The 22,446-nt window shown below is 43.6% G+C and overlaps 1 protein-coding gene across 2 annotated transcripts in view; it reads left to right on the top strand.

The window, feature by feature from the left end:
- Nucleotides 1-22,446, top strand: part of LOC115403684 (neuropilin-2-like) — a 96,314-nt gene that overhangs the window by 29,889 nt on the left and 43,979 nt on the right. For both annotated transcript variants that reach the window (XM_030112658.1, XM_030112659.1), the window contains exons 4-8: nucleotides 4,497-4,724; nucleotides 7,050-7,205; nucleotides 7,293-7,462; nucleotides 12,513-12,668; nucleotides 21,617-21,761. In XM_030112658.1, coding sequence (XP_029968518.1) covers nucleotides 4,497-4,724; nucleotides 7,050-7,205; nucleotides 7,293-7,462; nucleotides 12,513-12,668; nucleotides 21,617-21,761 — 855 coding nt within the window. The remainder of the gene's footprint in view (nucleotides 1-4,496; nucleotides 4,725-7,049; nucleotides 7,206-7,292; nucleotides 7,463-12,512; nucleotides 12,669-21,616; nucleotides 21,762-22,446) is intronic.

The following is a 22,446-nucleotide window of genomic DNA, read 5'->3' as shown; positions in this document are numbered from 1 at the left end:
TAAGAATGTGGCGGGGGCAATCTGGCGACCAATCAAATTTCACTGTCTAGGCAGGGTGCCCCCAGCTGTTATTGTGACCCAGAACCCACCAGACAGGCGCGTGCGCGCACACACACACACACACACACACACACACACACACACACACACACACACACACACACACACACACGAAATCACTGATGCAGTGATGAACGGTTACTCACAAATGCAGGATGGCTTGGATGTCTGCACGAAAACATTCATTCACTTATGTGCGCGCGCGCACACACACACACACACACACACACACACACACACACACACACACACACACGTAAGTTGCATATTGTAGTAACTTTAAAAGTGCACTGCATTGACTTCCATTTTTTATCTTTATTACTACAAGCTTAATCTTAGTATTTAACTTTAAACCCAAACCTGAACTTAGCTTTTAATTAAAAAAAAAAAAAAATCAACAAACATTGTATGCTCTATTTTTTAAAATGACACCTCTTGGGAGCAGTTTTTGACCCTAATGAAAAGTGAATTCTCACCACGAAACAGAGTAAACACATTTCTGTGAGTAACACGCGTGCAAACACCCACAGTTAGACACAAACACCTTCACACGCACACAAACACAAACACACACACACACTGCAGGTCGTATAATGAAGAAGTCAACGTTACAATCCTTCCAATAACCGCTGTTGTTTACATTCTGCCCGATGCCTTCAGGCGCTTCCTTTCTGCCTCCGTCCGACGACCCATCAAGTCAGTTTACTGGGGCGTCTGACCAATCATATTGCTCGCTCCGCCTCCTCTGGCTTCCATTGAGGAAAGTGGATCCAGATCTGACCTAGTAACAAGTAAAAGGTGTTTTCTGTGTAACAAATAACAGTTGTGATTGCCTTAAAAATGCAAAACAAGGCTGAAGCTCGTCCTCGAATCACCATCTTGCTCTCCGGTGGTCCAGATTCTGCATCTTTGAGACTCAAACAGGGTCTTTGCTTACTTTGTGCTTTAGGGCACTCAATGTTTATTTTGTAAGTGTTGCATCTTTATGATGAGTAATAGTTGTCAGATTACTGAATTAGGCTTTTTTTTTTGTGAAATTAGGAAACATTTGCTCAAATTGATATGTTTGCAAGGATTTTCTTAAAAGAAATTAACTAAAGCAAACAGATTCGACTGAACGTACTAAACAAAGAGTGTTTTAGGAGGCTTTCAACAGCATGGATACAACATATTGTGACATCTCTGAATAGTTCCCCCGAAGTCAATTATTAAGAAAGGGTTGATTTGAGTTTTCAGTGAGGCAAAGTGGGGCCCTCACTGTTATGGCAGTCTTGTGACCATCTGATTTCAGCACCACAACTTAAATGACTCCACAAAGCTGTGGTTTTAAATGAGTTGTGCTGTGTGTGGTCGCCTGCAGTGTTTCAGCTCGTATGCTACTGTAAACCTCCTCCAACGTGTATGTGTGAGAGATTGGGTGGATTTTCTCTAACTAACACCACATTGGCATGCAAAACAGTAAATAAGTGCACGTCAGGTTGCCAAACAGACCCATGTGATTTTCTGAGACTCTCATTATTTACCTAAAGGAGAGTGATTTAGGACGCACGCTGGGATATCTCAACGCGCTCTTCCAGAAATCAATGACCCATGAGCACCGAGACGAGATCTACCCAGCAACACACTCAGCAACTGCACTCCCCAAATCCTACAACTGAAACAAGTGAATCTCCTTCGCTGATCCAGTTCAAACAGACGGACGTAATGAGAACTGCATAGGTGATGAGACAACGTGGAAACGGGCGCTGTCCTGAAGAAAAGGGGGCCGAGAGAGATGGGAGAAAGGAGGGCATAAGTGTTTTTGTAATGTCCATGAACATGAAGTAATGAAAGGAGAATAAAATCGCTCCTGGCAACAGGGGTGGTCAGGCGTTCACTCCACACACACACACACCCACACACACACACACACACACACACACACATGGTTATAGTCATAGTCACGCAGACCAATGCTATTCCGCGACGGATTCAGCAGGGGGCCCAGACAGAGGAGAAACCCAGTGAAAAGTGTGCGCGTTCATGCTTGCGTGCGTGCGTGTGAGTGATTGCCTGTGTGATCGCTGCCATGAGCAAGAAGGTCACAATAACAAGCAAATTAGATGAGAATCCGGAACATGGATACATCAGGAGTGACAATGTTTATTATACTAAATATAGGTGCAGTGATAAGAAATGGATCAGTAAACAAACGAGAACGTGGAGAGAGTGTTTGATGTATTTGTGAACGTCTCATTGCTTCAGTGTAACACACCGGGCATAATTCCATCAAATGAATGAGGACTTGAAGGTTGATTCATAATGAAAGCAGGCGAGAGAAAGAGAGAAAATGAGAGAGGGAGAGAGGGTTGAGTCATTTGGGGTAGTCTGTTCATTACGAACAGCAGTGGTATAGCTTTAATAAAGATATGGCGCCGGGTCTCACACACGCGCTTGCCTCTTACAGCGTCTGTCAGTCAGCGAGCCGCTCATTCTCATTTAAGTGTAACTACCTAGTTTCCATGGAGATCTCCTCTCAAAGTAACAATTTTTAAAGTCATTCGTCAAGTTTGGAGCTTCGCTGTCACTACCTCAGACCCTGTCTCCACCTGCTAAGAAGCAAATTGGGCACATTAGCGGCAGAAACAGCCCTCCAGCAACGTCGACATTGTATTTGTTCATCCACAATGCCAGAAGAATTTTGACAGCTCACAATAGAACTGTAGTTACGTGTTCGAGTCACAAAGAAACTGCCTTTAAACTCCACACAGAGCCATTGTATGCACTAATTGTGGGCAATCAAGTTGCATGGTTTCCTCGTCTTTCCTTTTTTTTTTTCTTTTTTATTTTTAGCCTGCACAATGTGTGGTGATAGACCAGACTTCTATATGAACTGCAGTCTGTAGACCAGCTGTGTGCTGACAAGTATATCGTCATCCACACACCCAGCACTCTCTGCACACATGACTGCTCGCAACCACTCACACACATTTTCAGTCTGTTTTGCATACCACAAAATACACAGTCTTTTAATGTGTTTTTACTTCTTTTCATGAACTCACAGAAGCACACGAGCACAATAGACAGACACCCAAACAGACTGCAGAGAAATGGGTTATCATAAGAGGCTTAGACAGTGTCTCTGTGCGTGTGTGTGTGTGTGTGTGTGTGTGTGTGTGTGTGTGTGTGTGTGTGTGTGTGTGTGTGTATGTTGATGTGTGTGTGCATCTGCCTGCTGAATGTTTGGTCATACATGGCTGGGTGGGCTGGAATAATGGTCCAGTTGGTGTGACCACATTCGCTTCAGTGTGTGTGTGTGTGTGTGTGTGTGTGTGTCTGTGTGTGTGTGTGTGTCTGTGTGTGTGGTATTAATAGACAGCATTACAGACATGTTAAAGCATGTGCACACGTCTGTGCACGGATGTTGATATCCCCTCATCAGCGCTCGTCCATGATACTGTCCGGTGTCGTCTCCCTCTCTCTCATTTCTCTCTACTGATTTTTAAACGCTACAGAGGAGATTTGATGCCGTCTGTGTGTTTTCCCAGGAGCTGGCAGAAACATGCAGTCTCGCCTAAAAGCACCTAATGCAGACTAACAGATGCATGTCCCTTTGAAGCACAACCAAACTTGGGATCGGTGGCATTCACGCCTTTCTATTCTTGCTTTGTCTTTTTCATGCACTGCAGTGTCTTTGTTTGTACAGATGGCGCAGTGTACAAAGGTTACAGGTTTATGACTTCAAGACCTGCTGTTCAAAATGTGCTGTGTTTTTTAAAGTTGAAACACCTGAATCAGCTGTATGTCGACTTCTCTTATTCCCTACATGGTCCTCTTGAATTTACATCACTCTCAGGCTGTGGATGGATTGACAAGATCAGCGTTTATGTAAAACTTTGTATACTCAAGCGCATAAATTAACATTCAGCGGCCCTAATGACACTTGAATTAGTTGCTCTCAAAGTGTGGGACGTGCCAGAGAACTTTTTCAGGACTGCAGCAACAGGAGAAATAAAGCCCCTCCCTAAGAAATCAGTGATTTTTTATGGACTGCTCCTGTGTGCTTTGGACGCAGAGGTGCTAAGAAAGCTAAAGCAGCTGTGGTCACAGAAAACATATTCACATGCTTTAACGGCATTGAATAAACATCACATTGAGTCACTTTGTTATCTTATATAGAGAACCAGAAAAGTACAAGTTGAAGAAAATGGAGAGGCAGCACTCTCTCCTCTAACAACAGCACCTTTGGGAGTCTGCCCAGAATAATATCATTAGAGTGAAATATCATGGCAGTCTGTGGTGTCTGCATCCTTCTCCAAACAAAATTTGTGCTGACTTTTTCCTAATTTGATCTGGATGGAGTCACACTATATCTAACAGCTATTAATATACACTTTTAAAAATTCAACATGTCCTGTGTGTTTTAACATCTTTCTGTTTTTCCTCAATGTCTTCAGGTTCAGACTGTTCCCGGAACTTCACCAGTCCCTCGGGTCTTATCGAGTCCCCGGGCTTCCCTGACAAATACCCCCACAACCTGGAGTGCTCCTTCATCATCATTGTCCCCCCCAGCATGGATGTGACCCTCTCCTTCCTCACCTTCGACCTGGAGAACGACCCCCTGCCCGGCGGAGAGGGGGACTGCAAGTACGACTGGCTGGAAGTGTGGGACGGGCTCCCCGGAGGTACGGCGCTCGGTCTCGGTTTTCCATGCTTGCGCTATTTAGTCTGACGGTTTCTGTAGATGTGTTGACGCAACGGCGATGATCCCGTCGGAGGTTCATCGGTGTCAGGAGTCAGTGTGTATTCTGCCCTGCCTACATCGTTATTGACTGAGATGGAGCACCAACTATTTCAGTAGCCGTGTGTTGGTCGATGAAAGTAAAGCTTACAGGCAGAATGCTGGCACCCGCTATGGAGAAACAAGACAAGACTTTGTAAGGGGAAAACAAAGTAGGTGAAGCTCTGCAGAGGGAGAAAAGAGGGAAGGTGAGAGGGAGAACCGTAGGGGGTGAGGATATTTCTGGTTTCTGTGCTCGAAGAACTGGAAGAATTTAGAACAACAAATCCAAGGTGCATAGACCTTGGATCGAGTTTCAAGCAATGGAAACAGTAAAAAGAAACAGAGGGCAACGAAAAAGTCCTCCTCTTCTGGGAAGACCGGAACAAAGGAATGAGATGTTGGTATGAATAAATGAAGGCCAGAGGACCTCTGGTCGGCCTTCGAGCGGATGACTGGATCTCAGAGGAAGAGCAACAGGAACTGGAAAGACGAAGACAAGATTTTTTCTTATGTATGCATTTAGTGTTCACTTTTGACATTTATTTTGATACATTCAGTACCATAAACCATGAATTCCATCTTTCACTTTAAAATGTAAACAATACGTGTTGAAACATTGTTGCTTCTTTGATTCGCAAATCCGGTAAGACATTCGAATGTCAGTCAGCAAACAATAAGTGGAATGAACAACAGTGATTCTTTTCTCGCTCTGAATTTTACAGTAAATACAATTTTAGCCTGAGGAGCTACATAAAGTTAGAGAGATGAAACAAGGGAGAGGGATGCTGCTTGAAAGGACGGATTCTAAAAAAAAAAAGCACAAAATCTTTACTCTTTCTGTGTATGGAGAGTTCCAAGGAAAACGACCTGCTGCCTAGAGTGATGAAGAGAGGCTACGAGAAAGACAGCGAGATGAAAGGAAACGAGTGACAGTGATATAAAGTAGGAGCTGGTTGAAAGAAAAGGAAATGTGTGGGGTGAGAGTCAGGGGTGAAGGACTTTTAGTTCCACCCTTTGCTGGAGTTCAACAGGAAGAGAATGCAGGATAATGTTAAGCAGGAAAAGACTGGATGTGTTTCCTACAGAATGAGGTTAAAGGAGAAAGGAGGAGCTGACCTAAAATTCAGTTCACGAGAGAGGAGAATCAGATCATCAACAGTCCAAGTACTCACTTTCATTTTAGTTTTAAATGTAATCAAAATAGAAAAAAAAGATAATTTTTTTTGTTCATATTTTTTGCAGTGGCTTCAATACAAAAGCAGTAGAGGCACTTCCTGGTCACTACATGTACATGTACACGCAATGGTGATCAGTGTCATTTATAGGAAAATATTAATATATTATGATGGAACATTTGTTATACTGATCAGTTCTCTTCTCCTCTCTTCTCTCCTCTCCTCTCCTCTTCTCTTCTCTTCTCTGCTTATTTCCTGTTTTCCTCACTACCATCAAGAAAAGAGTTATTACCATTATTTGCTCAAGAGCCCTATTTCAGATATCCACCCATTCCAAAAGGAAAGAAAAAAATCAATAGCTCTGATCGATTGCAGGCTATTTTCTCTCCTCCTCCTCCTCCTCCTCCTCCTCCTCCTCCTCCACAGGCTGGTCTCATCATGTGTATATCTGTGTGTGAGACAGGAGCAGAAGGGAGTAGCTGGATGAATGTACTATCTTCTACCACGCACACACACACACACACACACACACACACACACACACACACACACACACCCCTAGGCTCTAAATCACACTCATCTGTTTGTGTTGACATATACAAGTTGTGGTATTAGAGAAGAAGACAGTAGAGGAATTACTTAGGTTTAGATTTATACGCACACACACGCACACAAATATATATGTGTGTGTGTGTGTGTGTGTGTGTGTGTGTGTGTGTGTGTGTGTGTGTGTGTAAAAGCATTATAAAGCATGTCCAGTGTAGCGATAGAGATGACAGACAAAGGGAAGCGGGGTGCTGACATGTGGAGGTGGAGTGATGAGCAGCTGCAGGACCAGCGAGTAAACAATGCAGTGAGTTGTGGATAAAGACAAACGAGACACAAGCGGATTCATAGGGGAATGATAGGAATGATAAATACGACACCTGAAAGAGTATGTGTGACCAGCACAGTCGTAACTTCATCTCATGAGTAAAAAACTGCAACAAAGATGTTAGTGACGTATTTTTGACAGATTGTCACCTAATCTAATAATCTTGTTTGATTTGAAGTTGGTCCTCTGATTGGCCGATACTGCGGAACCAGGGTGCCTCCTGAGATCCAGTCTTCGACTGGGATCCTCTCTCTGTCCTTCCACACCGACATGGCTGTGGCCAAAGACGGCTTCTCAGCTCGATACAACATGACGCACAAGGAAGTCAGTGAATGTAAGTCAAAGTTTTTGGAGTGGGGCATTTTTCTTAAATTTAATCATTAGTTGTTTTAACTCTGTCCATCTGCTCCTCTTCCTGCAGCTTTCCACTGTAGTAATGCCTTTGGTATGGAGTCAGGAAAGATCACAGATGACCAGATCACCGCTTCGTCCAGTTTTTACGATGATCGCTGGCTGCCGCGTCAGGCCCGGCTCAATTACAACGACAACGCCTGGACACCCAACGAAGACAGCAACAGAGAGTACATACAGGTACGACTCTCACCTCTCAAAGTTCACCATTTTTCAGATTGTTTCAGTAAGGTTTGTTTCTTAATCACTTTTTTTTCTGCCATTTATTGTTTATTATGTCTAAGTTTATTTATTTGCATTGGCATTTACTTTTATCTGTATTGAAGGAAACAAGTGCATGATCAAAACCAGTCTGAACAAATAGCTCTTGGGCTTTGATTTGAAAAGCTTGAAAATTTCTGGAGGTAATTTGTTCCATAGTCCAGAATGCACGTTGACTTCAGAGTTTCTGTCTCGACCTTGAGGCCACCAGCATCAGCTGATCATGTTATGTTCACATAGAGTTAACATCTCAGTTAAGTAAGGCGGGCCAAGGCCATGAATGGCTTTAAAAACAAACAGTCAGAGTCTAAAATCTATTCTAAAACAAACTGGAAGCCAGTGTAGAGACTGAAGCACAGCAGTGTTATGTTCACGTCTGGAAGTGATCGTTAAAAAGCGAGCAGCAGCGTTTTGGAGGAGTGGAAGGCGTGACGGTGAAGACTGGCAGAAACCTCACTGTACATTTATAGCAGGTCCTCAATGTAACCTCAAACTGATAAAAGCATGATTTGTCTTTTTGTAAATCATCAAAAATTATGAAGTTTTACTTTATATGAAAGGTGAGGTTGGAAAAAATACCAATTTTCAAGAGGCTGATTGACAGTCAGTCAATTATTAGTCTGTTATGCTTAATAGCTACCAGTTTGAGACAATATTCCGAGATGACATGTCGATTGTTCGCCCAGTAGTGACAGTATGACAAGTTTGAAATCTTTCACAGCACAAATAATCCAACCAAGCTTGTCTGTTGGACGTCAAAATGGGAAATGCCTTGAGTGAGGGGTAAAGCATAGGACTTGACATTGAAGAAGAATCAAAGGAGTGTTTAAGGTATAAATGTTCCAATAATATTTGATGATAATATTTGATGATTTTTTTTTTACAGATATAGTTATACAGATATAATATCAATTACAGATGAAACCTGAAAAACTGTGTTTCCTTTAATAAGCGTGTACTTCCCTTTAATATGCATTTGAGAGTTTAATAAACCTAACCTGAAACAACTTTGCCTCCCAACTCCATATTTTTCTTTGTGTTGACAAGTCACACATAATAACTCCACCACAGATATATTTGAGGCAGTGTGCTTGTGCGTGTGTGGGAAAGTGAATGAGACAGAACGAACGAGAGAGAGAGAGAGAGAGAGAGCGTGAGCAGGAGGTGTGGTGATAGCCGGGTTTAGCGGCTCGATGCCGGGGTGAGGCATTGTTTCCTCTGCTCGCTCCACAGTGCCAACTTTGTGCCATCCCCACGCTGAGCTTGAGTTATGAGGCTGTCTGGGTGAGAGGGGAAAGGGAACGTGAGGAGAAGCACTTTCTAGTTTGTATCCTGTAAACAGCAAATTGTCTTGTTGGTTGTCTGCTTCTGGTAGCCTCAAAGTGTTTAGCTTGGGTTTGTTTTTTTCTTAAAGCCGAGAGTCAAAAGCCTTCACCAGCAGACAGGTTCGTTTTGCAGCGGGCTTTAGATTAGATAGTTAGCTTCTCCTGCAGCTCGCTGGAAAACACAGGAGCCTCAATCTGTTCTGCGTCAACCTTTGATGAAAATATCTTCCGGCACTTTCGCAAACATTGCTAGATCTAAACAGACGATGTATTTTAAAAGGCAGTTAACCTTATTCACATTTGATATTAGAGTTGGATCCATTGAAATGAGCTGAACGTATTTGTGTCATGTGACCTCATACTTTCCCACTCTTATATCTGAAACGTTTGCCTCACAAATCTTATTGCAGCTCCCCAGGTTCCTCTGAAGGTACTTTCTTCGCTTCCATACAAATATAATGTAAATAATGTGGCTTTTTGAAGAAAGCTGTCATGATTTCATCTCAAATGTCTCTTGCTACAGAATTGGCCAAATGAAGTAATAATATTGACCATTCTGAATGTAATAAAGCTAGCAGTTCAATAATTTGCCAATAATTTAATAAAATGATGAAAGATTTTTACAGCTATCATTGCGTGTGTTGCAGAGTATTTATCTTCAATGAATGAATGTGAATTTATTTGCTGCACAAAACCAGCAACAAAGATTTTATTATCAAGAAATGCAGACTTATATATGTATTATTACATTATAGGCTACATTCACAATGATTCTTTTAACTTTTAAACTGTTTTCTTAGACAGATGTATTTGATTGGCCTGCTTCAGGTAGTAATCCTTCATGTTTTGTTCTAATGGGGCTTCTGTTATTATCAGGAGACTGAATGCCACAATCACAGATTGTCAGAGGCAGATGTGGGATGGAAGCAGTAGTTCAGGCCTCTGCAGTGGCCAGAGTCCGGCCCAGAGACGCACAGGAAGGGACTACGTCCAAACGGCAACACGAGGCCAAGGTCCCGTTGCTCTCACGCTTCCTCCCGTCTTACTTCGTACAGCTGACGGCTCCCTCCAGGCTGCAGACAGAAAACAGTGTGCATCAGACAAATGCAATGAAACAATAGCTTCCTCCCAAGTCTTGGAAAGGTTTAGATGCTATTATTTGTGATCATTTGTAATTTTGTGCTCTAAAATCAAACTAGCTTCACAGTTTGGCTATGCGGCGCCGCTTCTACTCTTCTTCTGCTGTCTTTGTCCGGTCGGTGCTGTGGCGTTGTGCCCGTTGTGATCCTCAGAGGCTCTCAGCTGTTCCCTTACATTAACACCCAGGAGAGAGGGAGAGTGTGTGGGTGTGGGTGCATGCGCATGCAACCATTTGTGTGTGTGTGTGTGTGTGTGTGTGTGTGTGTGTGTGTGTGTGTGTGTGCGTGAGCAAGCACAGGCTTCTTTCTTGACAAGCAGCTGTCATAAATGCCAACTTGCCCCTCCTTGCATCTCACACATTGTGGTGTCTTATAACTATGATTGTGCATGTGGGTGCGTGTTTATCCTATTCCATTCTACTCTATTCTATTCTACTCTTCTCTGTACTGTAGCTGTGGCCTGGCTCAGCGAGGTGTGGTGCAGATTGATGATGTGAGCGCCGGTGGCTCCGTTATTCTAACAGCTCTGTGATTGATGAGGAACCTTCCCTGGGAAAGCTCACTTAGCATCTCTCTCTCTCTCTCTCTCGCTCCCTCTCTCTCTCTCTCTCTCTCTCTCTCTCTCTCTCTCTCTCTCTCTCTCTCTCTCTCTCTCTCTCTCTCTCTCTCTCTCTCTCCCTCTCTCTCTCTCGCTCTCTCTCACCGTTTCACCCTCCGTTCTTCAGCTCCCTCCCTCTTTCTCCCTCCTTCCTTACCCCTCCTTTTTCTCTCATCTGTTCCTCTTCTCAGTTCCGGACTATCGATTAGTTGTCGTGGTGGATCTCTGTCTGGCCTTACTAGCCCAGACCTGTGTGTGTGTGTGTGTGTGTGTGTGTGTGTGTGTGTGTGTGTGTGTGTGTGTGTGTGTGTGTGTGTGTGTGTGTGTGTGTGTGTGTTGGAAGTAATCTAAAACACCTGTCTCGCTGACAGATAACAAACGCAGCATTTTACCTCCCCCGGTGTTTTGTACTATACCCCAGTGGGATACACAACACACACACACACACACACACACATGCACACACACAAGTTCTGATTAATCTACAGGTTTCAACAGCTCCAATGGGGGAGAATAAATGTTATAACCTACAGCAGCACCTTCCTCATCTCTCGACCTCTATCTATCTGTCTTAAATGGAGGGAGCTTAAAAATGTGAAATACTAATGTTACACATTTGCAGGTGCTCTCTGCTCACGGGAAAAAAAATGTTAACTCATCTTATATAGTATGTGAACTGGTGTGTTTATGCACCGCTTTAAATATTTCATGTACACTGCATGTTTTCATTACAGCAGATTAATACATTTTAATTTTGATGTATATTATTTAGGTTGTCCTAATAAAACATTGAGAGGATCTAGTAGCTTTTATGTGTTTGGAAGTTTCCTTCCTCCTCAAGATCGCTGCATTATTCTACTTGGTTTACTCTTTTTAGGCTTTCTTGAGCAAGACAAATGTGGTTTTACTTGAGGGACCTTGAAATTGAGGAGTTTGAATCTAGCACAGTGCTGTCCATGTATAATGCAACACAAGTTAGCAGCATGCCAGACACGTAGCGTAGCATCCACAATCAGGATGGGGAGGTGATTATAGCTATTGTATGGGAGGAAATTAAAATGAGCCCCGGGTCATTACTATCGATCTGCCAGGAGAGAGACACATAGAGGATAGAAACAGAGAGAAGGAGAGTGGTGAAGGTGAGAAATGGATGCTAATTCTTTTTTTTTTTTTTTTTTTTTTTGGGTCTATTTTCACTCCTTCACAAGTAAAAGATTACTTTTGCAATTTGTGTCTGAGTAGATTAAGAAAGTTTAGGAGATTTTACATAAACATAAGCATTGTAATTACCAAGGTCAAGGAACTTTCTTTCACTTGGTAATTCTATGTAAATAACTGAGGTTTTATTTTCTGGGTTTTCATTGAAAAAAATAAGTGTAGCTACAGTTGTTGTGTTCTTGCAGCAGTTACCACATGGATTGATCCCATCTCATAGTTTACAGTACTCACATCATTAAAAACATGGCCGCCTCCTGCAGAGCCACTTTATTGGTGTTGGGCGTGGCCTGTGTCAACCAGTGAAGCACATTTCATCTTCTACCTCTGCTGTCTACCGTTCAGTAATGAGTTCTGTTTACAGTCAGTAAGTCTGCTTACCTGAAGTGATGAGAGTGAGTGCTAGATATTTCCCGTGAGTAGGAGCAAAAAAAAAACAGTGAAGTAAAATTTGTGTTTTGGGTACATTTCTTCTTTTTCGTCTCAGAACTCCTGGAAATCTTCCTGCTTTCCCCAATAGGAAGTTTACACTTTTATCTCAGTAAAATCTATAGCTCTAACTGTGAAGTGGGAGCTTTACTACCTTCCAGTTATTCAAGAAGACACCATTTGACCTGCTGTGTTTCGGTGGTTTTATACATATTGAACATGCCCTCAGTCTGTCGTATAAAGCTTCAAATCTCCTCCTGCAGGTGGACCTCCACACTCTGAAGGTGCTGACAGGCATCGCCACACAGGGCGCCATTTCCAAGGAAACTCAGAAGGCCTACTATGTTACCTCCTTCAAGCTGGAGGTCAGCACTAACGGGGAGGACTGGATGGTCTACAGACACGGCAAGAACCACAAGGTAGGCACGGCCACACATGGCTGGAACCACCAGGCAGTCGCAGGCGGCCGGGGAAATTATATCTCGGGCGGCACACATGCCTCGACATGCGCTGCACGGAGAAATGTGAGACGGAATATATGCAGCAAGAGCTGACCACAAGCCCAACCGGTGTCTGCAATTACAGGCGTTCCACCACCGCTCACCAGGCTTCATTTAAGGGTTTACGGCCGAGCCAGAACCAGCACACGTCTCTGAGCTCCAAGTCAGATCTTACATCACCGTACGCATTCACACAGCCCATCTGGTTTCTGTTACTCTCTGGTCAGTGTTCTGCCTGACGCTGACCTGATTGGGCTGTTTTCTAAGTGGTTTCCCTCAGAGGTGTTAAGCCATGATATGTCGTCGGTGATATGTTGCAGTCTGAGCGATGCCAGGTAGAAATGAAGCAGACGGCACCGAGGGTCTTAATGGTCGGAGCTGCAATTAAAGTAGAGGAGCATTCCAGCGGTTGCGGCTGCTTTTTCCATCCCTCGGCCCGCTCTCTCCCTGGTGCTTGTGGTCACACGTGTTTGTCCTTGCGGTGTAGCGCCACGTCGAGCGTTGTGTGCTATAAAACGTTATTTCTCGACGAACGCTAATGCTTGCACACGCTCTCATACGGATGCAAAGATTCTGGTCTGGGAAAGAAACTGGAGATCCATTCTAACCATCTGGCGTGCCTTTGTGAACTGCAGATCCCATAAGGCTTAGAGCAAAAGCTGACTCCCAGAGACATGATAGATGGATAAAACAGTGAAGAGCAGAAAAATCAGAGGGAGCGAAGATTGAGTATAGACTCAGGAGAAGTTTTTTTTTTTTCAGTCATGTTTGCAGCTGTTGAGTTAAATTGGCAATACATAAAACAATGTATGTAATTTTAGCAATGTAATTTTTTTCAGTATGCACAAGCGTGTTTGCATCCTTAAAGTGCATGTTTTTGTTGCAAAATATACAACAAACACAAGGAAATCAATTTACAATCAGTTTTATCATTACTATTATAGCAACTGCAGCCCAGTTTCATAGCACGTTGGTGTCAGGCAGTGAAACAATGAAAATCCAATATGCAAAACAGCTTAATGACAATGTTTTGGGGTTAGCTGCTGGTGTCACTGCTCATAATCCCCCTTGATTCCCCCATAACCCTGGAAAGCTGCTTTGAGCTGAATACCAAGCCAGACACAGCAGAGGAGTGTTTGACTGCATATGAATGTGCTCGAATAAAGGAGGAGGGGTCAAGAATTAGTCAACAGCAGTTCCTGGTTGAACACACACACACACACACACACACACACTCAGGGAAATATAGTTGTGGACAAACACACTCAAACCTACCAGTTTGATTTGTGTGAGCCATTCGTCCTCCCAGTGCGTCAGTCTGAGTTTTAATCTGATATCTCAGGGTTTTTCAGTCTTTCTGTTTAATCCACTGCAGCGCATGATTATCTCATTGCAGCATTATGGATATTAACCCGATACACATTTCGAGTTGGTCTTTATGTTGGAGTGTGCGTTCGGTCCCTGGAGGGAAGGATGAACGTGAAAGACTGACGTCAGAACAGGGGGGAACAAAAAAACAGGCATGTACAATGGTTATTTATCTAATGCTGAAACAATGGTGTCAGCATGTTGGCGCCTAATGTCCCTTCTCAGCTGACACACCTCAGACGGCCAGTCAGCAGCGGCCTTGCCATGCAGACTGTCTCTATCATCTTTCAGGCCGGTCGTTTGAGCGTGTGTTTTATGTTGGGACGCTGTATAAATCACTCCGTAGCAGTGGCGAGGACTGCTTGGCAGAGTGTTGCACGAGAGTATGAAATGCTGTGTCAGCATTCAAAGGATAATTCAGGGAAATTGTTTTTATAATTACGGGCAGACCTTGGATCACATCAGTCTATAAGCATTTAGCCCTTCGCTCATTTCAAAATGTCTTACTTCAGAGAAGGTTGAGCTTTTTCGCTGAGGCCGGGAACTCACAGAAGCCCCCCGACCTGTCTCTGTTAGCCGGTTGAACGTGCTCTGAACTGTTCATCCATCCATTCATCTCTTCCTTGACATTTTCATTCACTAACGCCTTCACTAGTTCCCTCAAAATCTCTTCATCCATCAATTCATGCCGCCCCGTCCCCTGATTCACTTTCTTCACATCTTCATTCGCCTTCTGCATCCACTCTTGAACTCTTTCCCCCCTCTGGACACTCCATCATCTTTTGCTTCTCCCCCCCTAGTGCCTCTGAGAAAGTCATCACCAAACGGACAGGAACATTTATGCCGTTTTAAACAAATGACTTCTTGTGCTCGGCTGCAGTGATGGTTCGGTGCACGTGTATGTGTGTTAATCGGCAAGAATTATTGAATTAGTGGTTTATGAGCAAGTCGTATTAAAGGAGGACAAAAATTAATGGGAGCCACATGCATGGGGGCGGGGGGGAGTACATGTAGAGCAGACTGTACGCATTCCTGCAAACACACCATACTCTCACTGATTACCGGAAACATAGAAGACACATGCATGAATATGGGCACGTGTTTGTTTACATACTTCTCCTCATCGGACGTTAATATATGTTGAAGATGAGTCGTGCTGAGTGAAGGAGCCACTGTGCGTGCACTCATGACACACACGCTCTGGGTTTAAACATCTGGGAGCCGGCCCAAAGGGGCGGCACTGCTGTCACACTACATCAGGATGATTTGTGTGATCTGTAATGTATTTGATAATGTCATTAAAGGCCTGTTGTGAACCAGATGGGACATATGGAATATGTGTTAACTCGCAGAAACTTTGCAGACGGGAGAAAGAAAGTGCCATAATATTGAGACATAATTTGTTTCTGCCTTCCGTAGACAGATTGTACAAAGTAGGGAAATGGAGATGAGAAACGGGCCAATGAGAAAGGGCCAGATGTGTACACAAATTTAGATACAGAAACAATCGATGGATACGTCTGTATACCTCAGTTTCTAAACAAGCATTTTTTGTCGTCTTTATTCATTTTCCAATATGCACATCATTTTACTGCTTGCACTGTAATGCCCTAGACACAAACTGTACATAAAGTAGTCAATGATACTGATCACTAGGTTGTTCGGGCAGGTTAAGCAAGTTTATCCACATGGCAAGGAAAAAGATGAGATTTTTAGTGGACTGAGGTCCCGTGATGTTGTCTCACTTCTTTACTTTGTTGAGAGCGCTCATGGAGAGGTACATTTAGGCCGGACTCGGTGCAAATGTCATTACGTAGCCCTCCTGAATTGCTACAGGCAGACCTGTCTGTGGCCATTACAACACTGGACTTTAGCCAAGACCAAAACCTCCAATTCCCACTTTAATCTGTGGGAGGGAGGATGGATGGATGGACAGAGAAGGATGGAGGAGGCAGACGTGGGTGGAATGAGAGGTAGAGAGAGAGGGACATTGTGATGGAAAGGCATTGTCGAAAAGAAAAGGAGCGAAGGAGGGGGAAAAAAAAACAAGCAAAAGGTTGAAGAACCAAGAGAGAATGGAGAGAAAATGAGCGACGCGGAGGGGGAAAGAGGGGTGGAAACCAGAAGGAGGGATGCAAAGTTCATAGGGGAACAAGTGAGTGAAGGAAAGAGGCAGACAGAGAGGAAAAGGAGTGTTCATAGGGGATTCGCAGAGCAAAAGAAAGAGGGATGGATGGATGAGCAGAGGCAAGTAGGAGAGGGAGAGTAATGAGAATAGCAGACAAGGGTGTTGACCACAAATCCCCGTGGAAAGATCAGAGGTCTGAGCAACACGGCCTGTAAGGATGTCAGGAATGGGAAAGAAAATAAAATGACAGAGTGGAGTGAGGGAGGCTGCGAGGTGAGGGAACGACAGAAGGGACTGCGAGGTCAAAGGAGAGCTGCAGGAAAGGGTTTGTGACAAATGACAAAAGAAAAGCCGGGGGAGAGAAAGAGAGAAAAGGGATGAAGGGAGACATTATCAAGGTGCCATACGTGATGTGGGCTCTGAGATTAGTGTGTTTTACTGTCTCTCTCTCTCTCTCTCTCTCACTCTCAAACACACACTCACGCACACGCAGAGATTCAACTGTCAAAGACGGGTTACTTCCCTGATGTCTGTGCACGGGTGTGCATTCGCCCTTGTGTGATGAAATGAGAGGAGATGGAGGGGGCTGTTTTACTATTTTATAACTCGATGCACACCCATACACACAACACACACTCAGCACGGATATTTGAATAATTCAGCACGCCCACACTGGTCCTGCCTGGATGACTGACTGTGGCCCTGCAGGCTTACGACACGACACACACACACACACGAGACACACACACACACACACACACACACACACACACACACACACACACACACTCGCACACCTGTTTTTACCTTCCCATGAGGTGAATATATTCATTTGTCATGGGCTTTTTCTGTAGTTATACACTAAATCCGATTAGTTGCCACTTGCCTCCAAACCAAGATCAGCTGCTATTCTCTATTGCCGTGCAGTGGAGCAGGTGTGTGTGTAAATGATGGAGAAAATGGTATTCCCCTCATGTCTCTCACCTATGAACTTCGCCGAGACGAAAAGTACCTTTTGAAGTTCCTTACAGTACTTCGTGAAACTGTATGTGTGTGTGTGTGTGTGTGTGTGTGTGTGTGTGTGTGTGTGTGTGTGTGTGTGTGTGTGTGTGTGTGTGTGAGAGACAGGGGGAGAAAGAGGTGTATAGGTGAGCATCCATTCACTGCACTCTGCTCCCGGTGTCAGCTTCCCTCGTTCTTCCACCGTCGGTGGAAACATCGGCCCATTAACAAATGCAGACAGACATACAAACAGGGCACGCACACACACACACATACACACATGCACACGTGCACGGATACACACACACTCAATAACCTGAGCGGGGTTGCAGCAGGTGTCGTCCATTAGCTGATTGTTATTGAAGCCTTTTAGACAGAGACTGTTAGGAGTGAATTTAGGAGTTGAAGACCTCCGGGACGGGATGCTACATATCCCCTTTCACCTCCTCGCTGTTGATTCTCACTGCAAAGCCGCAGCCTGGGAACTGTTACAGGAATAAAAACATACCAGTTAATAAGTGCGTGCAAAGTTTTGGCGGTGTGCGATGTCACCTGGGATGTGATGTTTGTTTCTCTGCCATCTCTTTAAGCTCACAGGTTAACTCAAGTGTGGCGTCGCTTCCTGAGATATGCACGTGTGATCTCTGAACATAAGCAGCAAGTAACAAACAAAAGCTTGAATGTTGTTTTTTATTCGTCTCACTCATGTCTGTCCACATGATTTACCGGGCTGTATTATTGCGGTGTTGGTATTACTCATTATCTGAGCTGTCAGCATAGTTTAGGTCACTCAGATGAATGATCCTCTCATTAAGGTCAGCTGCTTACATCAGTTAGTTGAAGGAAGATCTTGTATATTCTGCATGTCAGCACAAAATAAAATTGGTTTAATGACAGCAAGAAGAAGCCACATTGAAAACTGCTGAGAAGAACAGAGTGCAGCAGACAGGTCTAATGAAGCAAGGCTAAGATTATATTGATATGCTCATGGATAACTGAGCCATTAGTATTTTGTATACAAGCTAAATGGTAGTTACAGCTATTTACATTTGTCCATACATAATTAAATCAGAGAGCTAGTAACCATCAAGAAACAGCTTTGACTTTAAGTGGATTTGACACTGGTGCTCATGCACAGTGAGAACATGCAAAGTCCAACTTGGATTTGACCTTCATGTGGTAAGGGAGAAGTGGTGGAGGTGATCAATGCGGCGACACAAACACCCTATTTTGTCTCATGTTATTTCCAAAACAGCTCATTGATTTTCCGATATTTGAAAACAACTATACTTCCATGAAGGACTACACAGCAACGGCTACAACACTGACAAGGAAATGTTGCATCAAGCAGCAGCAGATTGAGTTTCAGCTCCATTCGGTGACCCTGAACGAAGTGGGTTAGTGAGAATTAAGAAGGGTCATTTGATAGATAGGACAAAGGGCAGCACTGGCAGAGCTACGATATTAAACCTTCACACAAACATACACGTGTTCCAAGGAACTCTTACAACACGTTCACATCAAAGTGTGTGTGTGTGTGTGTGTGTGTGTGTAGGACTGTGTGTGAGTAGCCTTACTAATGCTGGGATTACCCATGCAGTGGGAATCTGTTTACACGGTCACATGATAAGGACGCGCCGTGCTCTTTGAGACAAATTGCAAGCACCATGTAAATATTCTCACATTAAGATGGAGACCAGGGCTGCATCAGAGTCAGTTCTGTTGTAGGTCTGAGAGAAGATAAGGTCAAGATTCAGGCAAGAAATGCTCATTGTCTGAGATCAAAGTGAGTGTCCGAGCCTTCCATGTAAGTCAGCGTGGCGTCCCCCAAAGTCATGGGGACTTGGCACTGCGTGTACATGTGGCGTAGAAACATTTCAATGTTCGCCATGGGAAATCAGAAAGCAGCCGCAAGCTCCCAACTCCTAGGAGTGAGACTTTATAATTACACTTTAACACACTGACATACACACACACACACACACACACACACACACACATACTTGTAATTACAGTCGGCTCCCACAATCCCATTAAGTCTTTTGGGGCCTTTAGGCATTTTCCATCATTTAACTGGTCACAGTTTCCAGTATGAAGGCTTTCGTAAGGGCACAAGTTCAATGGAGCTGACTTTGTGTTACTCACCCATTGGGTCATGGGTTCAATTCCCAGCTGACCCAGTGGCCTGCTTCTGTTCCTGCGGGTCAGAAACTCCCTTCATCCACATTTTGTCACCCCTGACGGACCCTGAGCTTTAATGGATTGTGAACAGCAAGAAAACAGGGATTTACACACAGAGGGACTCACACACGCATACACACACCTAAAACAAAGTAAACATCTATAAATGCGTATCCAAGCAAGTAATTGGAAGGCCTTTGGCTCAGTTGAATAAGGCTCAGTGCGCTCTGTGACAAGCACGCTACACTGTGTTTTCAGCACTAATATAACTTGATGGAAACAGTGTCAAAAAAACAAGAGAAAAAAATCCTTATTCTTTTTTTGGTTCAGTACTTAAAGAACAAGATAAATGCTTTTTTTTTTTCTTTCCTTACAATGTGCGACGGTAAATTATGATGGCAGAAAGAAGGAGCGGGAAGTGGAGATGTTGAAGAGAAACAGAAGAGAGGGAAAGAAGTGAGTAGAGGAGAGGCCCAGCTGTGTTTTCCCGTCGGGAGAGAGAGAGAGAGAGAGAGAGAGAGAGAGAGAGAGAGAGATGATAGTCTGTCAGATGGAGATAGAGATATAAAGTCTCGATGTCAAGAGACAAAAAGAGTGCTTCTGGCCATGTGCGCTTGCATTCAATTTCCTTTTATCTGTATTTGTGTCTGCTTTTAGAGGAAATCATTTTTGGTGTGTGTGTGTCTGTGTGTGTGTGTGAGTGTGAGTGAGAGCAGGACACTGTGAGGCGATGGGAAGACGTTGTGTCGGGGAGCGGGGTATTAGTGAATATCCAGTGTGGGTTTGTGCACTGAGGGGTGACAGCATGACGGAGTGAAGATGTCTTCTGTGCCGTTCTTTGCTCGCGTGGTCGAGTCAAGAGGATGTGAGAAGAGGGTGCTCCCCCGCATATTTACACCCTTGATTTATTCCACACTGTATGCCCTCAGACTGTGTTTGACTGTGTCAGTGAGCCCCTGGAATCCTTTCAATTTATGTGTTGTGTGCAATAATGTAACCGATGCGGCTTAATAAATCTGAGATTAGCATGCTGTGATTCTGATGCAAGTTAAAGTGTGTCATCCTAATCAATAACTCCATCTGTGGCTCTCCTTTTACACAGGCAGAAGAGTGTTTTTATAATAAGACAAATAAATAAATAATCGTATTTCCTAAAATATGGAACTATTCCCTTAAGTGCTGGAGTGACACACAAAATTTCAGATGTGGAACCGTTCACCATTCCAGTATAAATAGGTCCAATCAGCCATGCTAATGGATTTATGAGGCTTTTCACACTGTGGGAACAGGGATTTGAGCTAAACAACATCATAAGCTACACCAAAATGCAATCTTTCAAGGCAATAATGCGGCTATTTATAGAAAGGTCTGTTGTTTGCTGTGTCTTTTTCAAATCAGTATGTTGTACTTGGGCACAATCCATTGACATTAACACAGTTTTTCTTTGGATGCATTGCTTTTTAAAAATGTCGAAGCTGCTAACATGATTTAGGCTTGACCCAAAAGATGACCAACAGATTATTTTGTCAGCTTTGCATTGCTAGAATTTCATTAGTAAGTCTTCATTTAGTTCTGAAAAAGACACTGAGTGAAGTTTGAATAAACTTTGTTTTCTGTCCCAAACTGAAAACAAAACATCTTGTCTCATTTTCCTTATGGTCACCAGGCAGTGTGTGCCTCTAACTGACACTATTATCATAATTCATATTCTCAGTCTCCGTCTTATTTACTGACTTCTCCTAAACAGTATTGCACAGACTCACTTCTGTGCATCAGTGCTCAGTTGCTGCAGCGAGCGTTGACCATTTATAGCTGACTGTGGGCGTGTTGAGGGTGGCATATGAGGCTACGCTTGCACATTGTTAAGGTGGACTGGGATTTATAAAGACACTATTCCATGCATGTGTGGGTGTGCATGTTTTTTTTATTGATCTCAGCTTTATTTGTACACACTTTGAGCTTTGAGCCTTTTTGTTTCATGAATGGAGATGTTGGGTTCATATATCTGTTAAAAACGATATACAAAGTCTTCCTCCAGAGAACAATTGAAACTGTACATAAGTTGCAGCGGCGCTTTTAATGAGTCAGCAGTGCATGTTATACGAGTGAGCTCGTATGTTGCAGCTCATTCCCCCACTGCCCTTCCTGCACAAAGTAATAATAAATATATCTGCTTTTCTATCTCTAGGTTTTCCATGCCAACACTGACCCAACAGAGGTGGTTCTCAATCGGATCCCGCAGCCGGTCCTGGCCCGCTTTGTTCGCATCAGACCTCAGACTTGGAAAAATGGCATTGCGCTGCGTTTTGAGCTGTACGGCTGTCAGATAACGGGTAAGAAAGATTTACATCTTTATTGTCGAGCGGAGTTGCTCAGACTTGTTTTACAACCCTCCTTCTGGGATTCTTGTAAAAACATGGTGGTCATCTTGCAAACTTTTCTACATATGATATAGTAGCTTCGGAACAGGTCAGGAGGTGGTTCAGGGCAAAAATAGCTGCCCCAGAAAGCATTTCCTGAGTGAGAACCCTCAGATGTGAATAAGAAGGGTTTGTTTGTTTGTTCGTTGGTTTGTTTTATTATTATTTTGTCCTTGTCGTTTATATCACCTGCTGAGAACTAATTCTCTCATTTGTCCATCCATCAGTTCTATTCATGATTCTGTTCATACACTCCTCTTATCCGTTTCTCCCTTTCACATGCACACAACACACCCACTCTCGTGTGCACTCACACTCTTACCCTTGCTCTTTCATATACATATCCCCCCTTCTCTGTCTCCCACTCACAGATCACACGCGCACAAAGAGACACACTCAGTCCTAATAGAATAATACTAGAGTGTGATGTGTGGGTGATAACATCAGAGAGTAACAGGCTCTCAGCTTTCATCTGCAGCCCTGGCAAACAAACACGATTTCAACCAGCATAATCAGCTCAATACTATAAATAGATAAAACTTAATTAGACCGTCTGTGTTTGTGAGTGCAGAAATGGTAAAAACAGAGAGTTTCAGGC

Source organism: Salarias fasciatus, chromosome 16, assembly GCF_902148845.1.
Source record: "Salarias fasciatus chromosome 16, fSalaFa1.1, whole genome shotgun sequence".
Lineage (NCBI taxonomy): Eukaryota > Metazoa > Chordata > Actinopteri > Blenniiformes > Blenniidae > Salarias > Salarias fasciatus.
This window is presented reverse-complemented; position numbering and strand designations above follow the sequence as displayed.